Source organism: Diabrotica virgifera, chromosome 7 (genome assembly GCF_917563875.1).
Source record: "Diabrotica virgifera virgifera chromosome 7, PGI_DIABVI_V3a".
NCBI classification, from domain to species: Eukaryota; Metazoa; Arthropoda; class Insecta; order Coleoptera; family Chrysomelidae; genus Diabrotica; species Diabrotica virgifera.
This window is the reverse complement of record NC_065449.1, coordinates 188018004-188030451: the sequence shown is the minus strand read 5'-3', so window position 1 is coordinate 188030451 and position 12448 is coordinate 188018004. Positions and strand designations below refer to the sequence as shown.

Sequence of the window (12448 nt, the reverse complement as noted above, 5' to 3'; positions counted from 1 at the left end):
CCAGGAGATTGGACTGATCGACGCTGCTGGAAAATAGGAACCGGAAGGCACAGGACGCTATAAACCGGGGTTATATATACAGTATGTCCCTGTAAGTTGTATCCATATGGAAAACTTTTTTATTATTAGCTTTACGAAAAAAAGTTATTCTTCATAAAAAGCTCTGCATGGTCCAAAACCTAAGATTTAACCATCAAATATCAATTTATTTGAATAATATACGAGGTATGTTAAAAAGTTTGAATTTCACTTAAGAGTAAAGTAGCTTTATTTTTCACAATATTGAAAATTGCTATTATGAAAAGTTGATCAGAATTAAAAACTACGTTCAAATATACAATTACATACATTTACACTGAAAAAAAAATGTTATTTTTTACCAATCTTTTTTTTATTTTGAATGAACATTTTATTTCTTGTGATTAAGAAACACATCATAACTTTATCGTTTCTAAATATTTTCTAACAATTTTGCAATTTAAACACGTAATTAACACATGTGCATTTATTTTGCAAATAGGAACAAATATAACTAGTGTAACTAACATAACATTATTATGGGAAATAAAAAGATTTAAAAATTAAATAAAAAGAGAAAAATATTTAGTTTTCCGTCATTCTGCTAATGACTCGACATATCCACCTTCTTGCTCAATACATATCATTCTATTATTAAATTCACGTAATACATTTCTTATCATTTGTGGAGAAATTTCCTGGCATGTTTCTAAAATTATTCTCTCCAAATGATCCATATCTTGAAACGGCCCTTTCTTGTAAACATTTTGTTTCAAGTATCCCCACAAGAAATAATCAAGGGTGGTTAGGTCAGGGGATCTAGCAGGCCAAAAAAGATCAGAATATCCATGAATAACTTTTCCATGGACCATATGTTCAAGATATTCCCTAACATTCAATGTACTGTGGCATGTGGCACCGTCTTGCTGGAAATAAATACATTGGCGTTCTTGTAATGGTAGTTCGTCAATGAATTCATTAATACGAGTTTGTAAAAAGAGCAAATAACGTTCGGCGTTCAGGGCTTGACGAAAAAAAAGGTCCTATTAATCTGTTCTTATAAATGCCACACCACACGTTTGTCTTAAAAGAATATTGGTCAGCGGATACTGAATACTAAAATTTGGATTTTCGTCAGACCACAAGCGACAATGTTGTGATGAGACCGTCCCATTTGATGAAAATGTTGCTTCATCGGAAAAAACTATATGCCTCGTAAAAAAAAAGGTCCTCTTCTAATTCCCCTTGGACTAGACAGCAAAAACCAAAGCGCCTATCTAAATCCCTTTCTTTCAATGTGTGAATGATTTTTGGTCTAAATGGCTTGTATTTATTTAAGTTTCAAAATTCTTTCAATTGTATTTTTGCTTACAGTTTGTTGCATTAACGATTTCCTCTTGCGCAGTGAGAGTTTTGGATTTTCTACCACAGACAGCATTACTTCAAACTGTTTATTTTCATGGGCAACCACTTTTTTGCGATTTCCATTAAAATTATTTTTTATACTTCCAGTCCTCTTAAATTTATTTACTATTCTCGCAACAGTGGAATGATTTATATTTTTATTGGGATGTCTAATATTAAAAATAATAGCTGCTTCTCTATGTGTTTTATAATGTTCTCCCACAATAAAAACAATTTCAATTTTATCTTCTGTACTTAATGCTACAGGCATTTCTACTAAATTTTCTAAATACTTTCTCACAAAGTCTAAAAATATAACTGATATTTTGAAAGTAAATGTCAAACATATAATGTTACAACAATACAACCTGTCAAGAACGACCATTAGAAAAAAAACAACTGCTGGCCGCAATAGAAAGGTGGCCGCTTTTACTAGGTTTTGTAGTCAACAAATACATAAAAGATAATTAGAACTTTGTTTATTTTATTAATTAAAGCAAATATAAATCTATTGTGTTTCTTAATCACAAGAAATAAAATATTCATTCAAAATATAAAAAAATTGGTAAAAAATAACAAATTTTTTTTTTCAGTGTAAATGTATGTAATTGAATATTTGAACGTATGAACGATAATATTCAAAAAAATTGATATTTGATGGTTAAATCTTACGTTTTGGACCATGCAGAGCTTTTTATGAAGAATAACTTTTTCGTAAAACTAATAATAAAAAAGTTTTCCATATGGATACAACTTACAGGGACATACTGTATATATTATGGATTTATATAAATACATAATAAAAAATCTGAATTAGTTTACAAAATGTGACTTTAAATCTGGAAAAGAAAAGACATTCTTGAATAAATGTGCGAGAAACACCAAGACCGAAAGAAATGAATATTTTTTAAACAATCTATTGTTGTCGATTACGTGCTGAAACATATTAACCCCTTCCGCTCCAGGCCACTTTTTGAGATAGGGAGCTGTATACCAGCAAAAGTTTTTTAATGAAAATATATTTTACGATAGTTATGATGTATAATAGAAGATATATTCACCTATGGCGCCAAAAAAAATGTTTGAAGCAATTTGAATTTATATGACAATTTATAGTGTTTACCAGAATATCCACATAAGGATATTTGGGTGTAATAATATATCCACCCTTGGATATCGATTTTACTACCAAAATATCCACATCTGGATACCATTAAAATGTATCTATGTCTATTATTTAATTTATAAAGTCACGCTAAATAAAAATAAAACATATATAAAAAGACAGTGAACAATTTAATTATATTCAGAACGTCGACCTTGAGCTGTTTACATTATTCTGGGAATTGTGTAAAAAATGGCTAACCATGATATCGCCGTATGGATATCCATGTCCTACCGTGATCCAAATTAATCTACAGAGCAACTACACCACTTTTACAGAGTGCAGTAATATCCCTATGTGAATATCCGTATGTGGATATCGTGGTAAAGTTCGCCATACCTAAAAATATCCATACGTGGATACGATGGAGCGGAACAGGTTAATATTAATTCAATTATAAACTCGTGTTTTTTATTTTTTAAATTTTATTATCTCTATATATTCTGGGTCAGTTTTTAAATTTATGAATTGCACAGTTAATTTGGGTTAGTTAGTTCGTTTATATTCAAGCAACCATTAGAGCCCTTTCAACAAATTTAATGAAAATGTGGTAGTTAATGGAATAAAATTAAAACAATATCCTGATATCTGTACTGCAACCGTTTTTACATTTTAATGAATTTGTTAGCGATTTTAGATTTTATTTTTCGTATATTCAAATTATTGGTGCGATAAATTTTCCTAGAATGTGTATATTAAAAACATGAATATTTTTTTTAATTTGGAAAAATTTAACAGCCTGTCATACTACGCGTTTTCCAGCACAGTTTTTAACGAATGAAAACATGGCTTTTATTAAAAACTAACAGATTTTTATCTACGTCTAGTATAATACAGAGAGTTATACCAAAAAGGTTATTTTGCAAAATTTTTACTTATTTTTAAGGTAAAAGTACATTATAATATTTGCACAAATTAGTTTTTCAGTCCTGCTATCTCTTCGATATTATATATGCGACTATTAAAAGCAACGATGAACTCAACAACAGCAAAGATTCATATATCAAATACTGAAATACTCAAAATAGCCAAAGGACTAAAATCAAGCCATAATCTCTGAAATGGTGGAGAAATTTACCAGGACAAAGATGGCGAAACAGTTCATTGCAAGCATTCGCCAAAATTTACGGCAGACCTAATAAGCAAAGATAGGAGAACAGTCAAAGATAATATAGTAGATCTGCTAACAGGGCACTGTAAGCTGAATAGATAGTTAAAGCTGATGAGATTAGCATATTATGACCTATGCAGATTCTGTCACCTAGAAGAAAAAGAACAGAACACATTTTATGTCAGCATGACAGTCTAGCAAATGTGTGGTTCCTTTGAATTTGTCGAAGAAAAGCCACGACCAAAGAACTACATGGAAGCTTCAGTCTCAAAGTTCCTCGAGTTCGAAATTTGGAAAGCCACATCATTGAATATATCTAAAATCAACCCATAAACTGGCCCCTACATTGTTGAAGCAATTTCTCGAATTTGTCATAAGGCAGCTGAATGTCTGAAGAGCAAATCTCCTAATAAAAAATCAGTACAGATAACAGAACAGAGGGGGCGGCTGAAATATATGTAATAATGAAAAGGGCGATCAAGGAAAGTAGACTGAAAATCAAAATGCAAAAGACAAAAACACAAACAGTGATAAGAAAAGAAATACAAACCAAATTAGAGCACAGAAGGATGTTGGGGCAGTAAAAAGCTTCGCATCTCTAGGTGTCAATTAAATTGACAAAGAATAGGATAACAGTTCAATAATAATAATGAAGGATAACAAAGCTTAGTTATCGCCGACTCACATATTTCGCTCCAAAACCAGAAATCAAAGATCTATACAGCCATATTAGATCAATATTATGATATGGATAGCAGCAACATAACAGAAAATACAAAAAAGTTTTTGAAAGAAACGTTCTAAAGAAGATCTTGGAACCGGAAGATGGATATTTAATCATGAACTTTTCAAATAAACATGTGTCTCAAACTTTAGATCAGAATAGCCATGATGATTGCCAACCTCCGTACCGGAGATGGCACGTAAAGAAGAAGATGAAATTTTGCTACGCTCCTGGAGAATAAAATACAGGACAGAAGATCCAAAGGGATGCCAAAGAAAGGATGGGAGACTGGCGCACGCAAATTCTGATTGATGTCAGAATTTTGGGCGAGCTTTTCGTAACGTCAATGTTACAAGGTATAAGCTACAAGAGGTCAGTGACCCACTTTGGTTGTAGCGCAATTTGTACAACACACAGGCTACTGATTTGTGAAACATAATTCGTCAAGTAGAGATGAAGAGATACAGTATGCTGTCGAAGAGATACAGTATGCGGCAAAATAAACAGTACTGAAATGAATATTGAAATACATACTGTGATTATTTGTACAGGGTTGCGAAAAAGTCTGGCAACACGTTATTTTCTCGAAAACCGCTGGAACGATTTTTATAGATTTTGGTGGGTGTGTTTCAATGCGGCCGATATTATAATGGTAATAACATTGTTGTCAAATCTTCCGTTTTTCTGGAAATCTAATGAACTTTCTTATTTCAAATGGAACACCCTGTATATTTTTTAAGTTTTGGAATCCTTAAGGGATACTGATTATTTTTTATATGATATTCCCTATTGGGACCGTGCAAGTTCGGCAAAGCGACCCCTATTTCTACGCTCTGTACTATTATTCGCAGTTTTAATTATATTGGCCAATTATATTAGTCCTCGTTACTGGATAATTGTCAAGGCCATAGTCCAAAAAAATAATAAGAAGAAAAAATAAGATGCAGGTTATGTAATGCAAACGTAAATAATTGTATGTAGTAAATAAAATTAGTTATTAAGAGCAAACAGTAGCGATCAACAGGTAGCGAAAACGCGTTCCAAGATTGCGGCTGTAATTTTGAATATTTTTTCGAGATATTTGGCACACGTATTCGTAATATAATAAAGAATGGCGGTACAGAGTCCAATTTGAAAAATATATTAATATGTGGAAATTACTCTGTAATTAAATACAATATTAAAAAAACGAGCCTGTACCGCCATTAAGAAGAACAAAAAAATACACTTTCTTCTAATAAACTTTTTTATCCGATACCTAGATTTTGTGTCATTTTGGAACTACTAATGAAATAAAAAAATTTAGTAGTTCCAAAATGACACAAAATCTAGGTATCGGATAAAAAAGTTTATTTGAAGAAAGTGTATTTTTTTGTTCTTCTTAATGGCGGTACAGGCTCGTTTTTTTAATATTGTATTTAATTACAGAGTAATTTCCACATATTAATATATTTTTCAAATTGGGCTCTGTACCGCCATTCTTTATTATATTACGAATACGTGTGCCAAATATCTCGAAAAAATATTCAAAATTACAGCCGCAATCTTGGAACGCGTTTTTGCTACCTGTTGATCGCTACTGTTTCCTCTTAAAATGCAGTACTGCAAGCAAAAAACAATTAATTAAATTTACCTTTATATAATAATTGCATATCATATCGATATTGTGGAGCAATATATAATTTTTCTGCTTCAATGACAGAAGGTATGAAATATACGTCAATTTGACAATTTCAATTGACAATATGAATTATTTAAGATAGTTGCAATATTTGTCCGCGACTCGCGCACGGTCGTTTCTCGTTTCCCTTTCCAAGTACTTGCACACCGCGAATACCTAAATGCCATACTTTCTGAGTTATTGCTACATTTATTAAAAAAAAAAATTTTAAACAATTTATAAAAATCAATTTTTTAGGGCCCGGGTAGACATTACTTTAGGTTCTTTGGATCATTGGAAACAAAAAAGGTCTTTTGTAATTTTTCTCTAAAGTTAATCGTTTTCAAGTTATAAACAATTTAAAACTGAAAAAAAAAGAAAAATGACGATTTTCAAGGTTGAAAAACACAAGTAAAAAATATTATTTTTGAAACTGTGAAGTGCCTAAATTCAAGATCAAGCCTTCTTAGATCAGATACCTATAAGAATGTTTGGCACATTTTATTCTAAAATATTGTTTTTTAATTATTAATGAAGCGCATATGAGAGAACGGGCGATCATTAACAACTAAAAAATAATATTTTAAAATGAAACAAGACCAAATTGCTTATCGGTAATTGATAAAATAAGGCTTGAACTTGAATTTAGGCACTTCGTAGTTTAAAAAGTAATATTTTTTACTTTTGTTTTTGTTTTTGAACCTAGAAAATCGTCATTTTTCGATTTTTTTCAGTTTTAAATTGTTTTTAACTCAGAAACGATTAACTTTAGAGGAAAATTACAACATACCTTTTTTGTTCACAATGATCCAAGGAACCTAAAATAATGTCTACCCGGACCGAAAAAATTGATTTTTATAAATTGTATAATTTTTTTTTAATAAATAATGTAGCAATAACTCCGAAATTATGGCATTTAGGTATAGGGAATATCATATGAAAAATAATCACTGTCCCTTAAGAATTCCAAAACTCAAAAAATATATGGGGTGTTCCTTTTGAAACAAGAAAGTTCATTAGATTTCCAGAAAAACGGAAGATTTGACAACAATGTAATTGCCACTATAATATCGGCCGCATTGAAAGAAACCCACCAAAATTTATAAAAAGTGTTCTAGCGGTTCCTCGCGATAAATTAACATAAACAATAAATACCAAACTAGTATTCATCAATTTGTCTCTCCTCAAACTTTTTTGTTATTAAAACCGTTGTACATGTTTGCAAAAAAGTGTCATTTTAAGGTTAAGATTCTGATATGCAATACATAAAAGCAATATCTCTCTTATACTCGAATTTATGAGGTTATAAAAAAACATAGTCGTGAACGAATACCACATGAAACATAAATTACAATAAAATAAAAATCCATCACCGAAATAAAAATAAATATACTTCCTTTTGCTATCAGGGTATTGAGATATAGCCATTTAATACGATATTTCGCTTGATTTAGACACTTAAATAATTTTACTTTAAATTAAAATTATCATGCAATCTTATCCTGATGATTTTTATAAAAAAAACTTTTTGGTACTACTGAAAAAAATATTGCTGGTAAACTGGTTCAACAAAAATTAGGAATAAAATATTATTATGAAGAGGTTACGTATATATAACTAGAATTCGGAAAAAGTTTAGAAATATTTTCATGAAAGAAGTTTGTATGTTTTTTTTTTGGTTTTTCTTGACATCTATAAAAGTTAAACACACTGAAAAGTAGGTATTTAAAGTGACATTAACCAGTTATTTTTTTGAATATTAATTAACAGTCATCTAAGAAATGTTTGACTATATTTTATTAAATTTACCAAAGAAAGTATTGTAACCAAGGTAGTTTTTACCAAATAAATATGTAAATCCATACTGACCTCTTCGTTAAGGTTGCTGACCAAAAGAACAGTAGCCATAGCCAGACCGGGCGAGGCCAGACCTCTTAATCCAGGAGCTGTTTGGCCCAATGGGAAACTGGCTAGACCTGGCAAACCACCTCCAACGGTAGCGCCGTTATAGGGAGCACCCAAGGGAGAGGCTAAACCATGCATGAATGGGCTAGCCAGGACACCAGGCGAACCTGAGAGTATAGAATCTAAAAAGATAAGCAAAACTGTTATTATTTATTATGATATGATAAATTATAAAATATTTTTTGATATTCAGCAGTAATTTCGGATATCAAAAACATGGAATGTTGTGTTCAAATTAACAAATGTGATTGTAAATTCCATGATTCATCTCTAAGTATTACGGATCATATATCAAATAAATCATTTTCCTATCTTGCGTCTTTAGGTTTTTCTTCTAGTCTTCTTTTTAGTACGCCATCCCCTTTCGAAGGTTGGCGATCCAAAAGGAAATTGTAGAATTGGAAACTGATGCACGAAAGATTTCTTGGAACAGACAGTAAAACCATCGCCTCAGGTCTTTAAGCCACGAGGCCTGGCGTCTTTTTACTTCTATTTCTACCTACCTAGTTTATAGTCCTACGTTCGTCTTCTTCAAGTCTTCTGGGAACCTCTAAAGGTGAAGTCCACATTCTTCTTTTTCTTCTTCTTTAGTTTACTGGCCTCCACCTACTTGGGTATTTGGCCAGCTGATCGTCACGGAATAAGGGAAAAATCCCTTATTCATCTACAATTTGGAGTTAGTACATTGTACAATTTGCCTTATCTTCTTCTTCTTCTTCTTTAGTTAACTGGCAATTTTGATTGGTGTGGGACAAACACAACACGATAAAAAAATTTCACGCTAAGGACAACTGCCTATCAATACACAATCTTCTCTTTCTTCTTTGGTTTAGTAGAAGTTTTGAGTTGGCATGGGACAAATACAACAATAAACTTTTTTTCAACTACATTAAACTTGTTTGACATTTAACAATTTTTTTTTGTGGTATTAAATAATACAGTGCAACTGCTGTAGCCTTGCTTAGTAACTCTACGTCCAAGGGTTGTTTAAAAATCTTCTTCTTTTTATTATTTTACCTCTTTCTAGAAACACCAGCTAGGAAAGTGCTTCTTCTCCCGATTGATAACTTGTCTCGGGCTATTCTAACTATTCTACTTCCTGGCATTCTATTGATGTGCCTCTATGTGTCTATCCTGCACATCTTTCTGAAACCATTTTTCAGTTTTCAGAGTAATGAGATCACAATTTGTATATAAAAACCATATTAATTTCCTAACTTCTTAAAAAAAAACGTGAACTATAGGCCAATATCATTCAAAATAGATCGAGCACAAAGACAGGCAAAAAAACACAAAAAATATATAAAACGGTTAAATTAATATTAATTTCAGAGTGAGCAGTTTAGAAGTTTAGAGAAACGATATGGGCACAAAGTGAAAAAATTCTCAAATACATTGAAATAGGTAACATATAAATAGTCAAAACAGAATATTTTTAAAAGTTAAAAATAACTCATATAATAAATTGTTAAGTGAGCAGAAACATTAATATAATGATTAATCTTGAAAGGGATTGAATATCAAAAATGTCCCTAAGGAAGGATCCCGTATTTTATAAAAGAACGGATTTTAGTCGTCCATATCTTTCGGGAAGGGAAGTGCCTATCAATAAGATATAAATTGTAAAAGAAATTAATTAAAAGAACGCCCTAAACATATAATTCAGGAATGGAATATTGTTTTTGTGTATCTTAGATAAGTAATTTTCCATATTGTGTATTACACGTATTGATCAGTAATTAATTGTTAAATAATTGGGTAATTCAAAGGTATGCTTGTAAAATGTAAAACTATGTGCAGACATACGACGGAAATGCAAGGTGGACAACATTAATAACTGGGTAAGAAACAGAAGAGTAGAATGGAATGACCACATAAGCCGAATGACAACAAATAGAGTAGTAAGGACGACGAGAGACGGTTCCCCAACAGGAAGACGGTCAGTGGGAAGACCACGAAAACGATGGAATGACAACATACTGAAGGCACATTGAAAAAAAAAAAACAGACGGCAGACGCGTCTGCAGACGCATCTGACGATGTATAGAGGTGACGACAGACGCGTCTGCCGATGTATCATCACAAGCTGACCACACATCTGTAGGTCGTTCAGTCTGTGTGAATTCTCGGGAGACGCAATATCTACGCGAGCATTAAAAAATAGATGTTGATGACCATAGCTGCCGCAGCTATATACCTTTTTAGTACGTTCAACTAGGTACTACTTTAGTGTACATGGGAGTAGAATCATTAAAATAATGCGTCTGTCGATGTGTAGAGGAGGCATATTAATCCACATTAGTTGTGAGCACCCATTCCAAATTGGAGTCAACTGTACAGTTGTTTCTATTATAACATTATAACAAATTGATATTCCAGAGTTGTGATATAGTCCAAGGATATGGTAAACGATACAGGAGTCAAGAAATTTGTATACCATAAAATTGTAGATTGCTGCTATTTTCTCAACATTAAACAATTATTCCTTATATTTAAATTATGTAAAAGAAATATTTACCTGCTAATCTTTCTCTAGCCAATCTTGGTTGTGTAGCTAGGAGTAAAATATCAGCTCCGATTCCACCAGCCAATCCTGCAGTCAAAGGCATAGGATCTCCTCCTTCACCGGTTGGTAAGCTCGGATTTGTGAAATCTCGGGATTTATCGTTGTTGTATTTCACATTTAACGACGACATTTTTGAATAATCGATGCGCAAGGTACAACAGCTGTTGTAAATGTTTTGGCCATCTAAAGATTGTTTGGCAGACTGTGCAGATTGGTTATCTGGATATTGGATAAGGGCTTGGAAAGCATCTAAAACACGTACGTAATTAAAAATCTATTACAAAAATAAAATCAATGTAAGTAATATCTGATATGCACATTTGCACATGTATTGTTAATATTGTAAACACAATAATAATAAGATTTAGACATAAAATAAACAATATTCTAAACAATAAATCATGTATGTATGAGCTTCTGAGTTTTTGAAAACTACAAGAAGTTCTTATGGTACGGGAGCCCAAGCGGGGATTTTTGCAGTTACTCGAGCGCGTCACAAAATCACATGGTGAGAAACCTTGTACCCTGTAAATGTACCCCTATCATATATTGGATCTTAATACAGGGAGTTCGTTAAGGAGAGTCCGAAAAAAAATCTATCCTTAAAAAAACTCGAAATAATCAGATTAAGATAAGGTAAGTTAAGTACATGCAGAACAGTGTATATTTCAAAAATCTGACGGTTTGAGAGGAGCGAAAGGAAATGGATGAGCCACAAAGTTTCACAAGAAAAAGCGAATATTTCGAGAAATAAACGTGTTCAATATTTTTCAAAAATCTATCGAATGATGCCAAAAACGATCCCCACGAAGAGGGGTGCGGGGTAAATTTAAAAATTTAAATAGGAACCCAGCGATATATCGTGAAATGAACATCAGATCGAAAAACTGCAAAATACACTATTAAATAATTTTCAAAAATCTATCGAATGACTCCAAACACGACTCCTTACGGAAGTGGGGTGGGGGGTTACTTTAAAATCTTAAATAGAAGCCCCCACTTTTTATTGCAGATTTATTTATTTGGATTCCTTATGTAAAAATATATAACGTTTATTCGAGATATTTTTTCGAATTATGGATAGATCGCGCTATAATCGACAAAAACGATTGTTGGAAATGGAAAAAAAAATAAAAAAATGGAAAGTCCGCACTTAAATGGAAAACTTTACTTATGAGGACCTAATCTTCACAACCCAATAGGTCCCCATAACGCTCGAGTAACTGCAAATTTAGCATACTTTCCTTCCCTACTATTAATAAATAGTCCATAGAAATCGATCCAAGTCACAATTTAGATTTATAGTTATTTTTTAGGAATTATGCGTCTAATCAAAATAAAACGTATTTAAAACTGATTTAATAAGATGACTACAAACTTATTAAAACCTATTAGACGTTCGAAATTCTCTTGGAGAAGCGACAAGAAGCAGCATAACTTTGGGTTGAGAATGGAAACTGAGACTACGAAACGTTGTCAAAACACAAGTTTTTCTAAAATCCACATATACAGGGGTAGGCATAAGTCAGGCAACAAAGGACCCCGCAGAAACCTTATGGGAAATGGTTCTCTGTCAAATGCTCTGAAACTTTGGGTTCTGCTAGTCCTTGATGTGTAGAATAAAAGACTCAATGGGCCCCTAGCTTCAAAAAATCATGGTTTTAAGATATAAACCTCTGAAGTTATATGTACAGTGAAGACGTTTGAGTTAAAATAAATTCATTTTCTCGAGAATGGACGACTCTGGGGATAAATCCCGAATCAGGTCGAGTTTTTTTAATTATAATTTTTTGGCATATGCATCATACTAGTGACGTCATCAATCTGGGCGTGAT

General features: G+C 32.2%; 1 protein-coding gene across 2 annotated transcripts in view; it reads right to left on the bottom strand.

Moving 5' to 3' along the window:
- Positions 1-12448, bottom strand: part of LOC114326010 (polypyrimidine tract-binding protein 2) — a 496863-nt gene that overhangs the window by 29870 nt on the left and 454545 nt on the right. For both annotated transcript variants that reach the window (XM_028274194.2, XM_028274193.2), the window contains exons 6-7: positions 10566-10862; positions 7952-8169 (exon numbers count right to left, since the gene is read on the bottom strand). In XM_028274194.2, coding sequence (XP_028129995.1) covers positions 7952-8169; positions 10566-10862 — 515 coding nt within the window. The remainder of the gene's footprint in view (positions 1-7951; positions 8170-10565; positions 10863-12448) is intronic.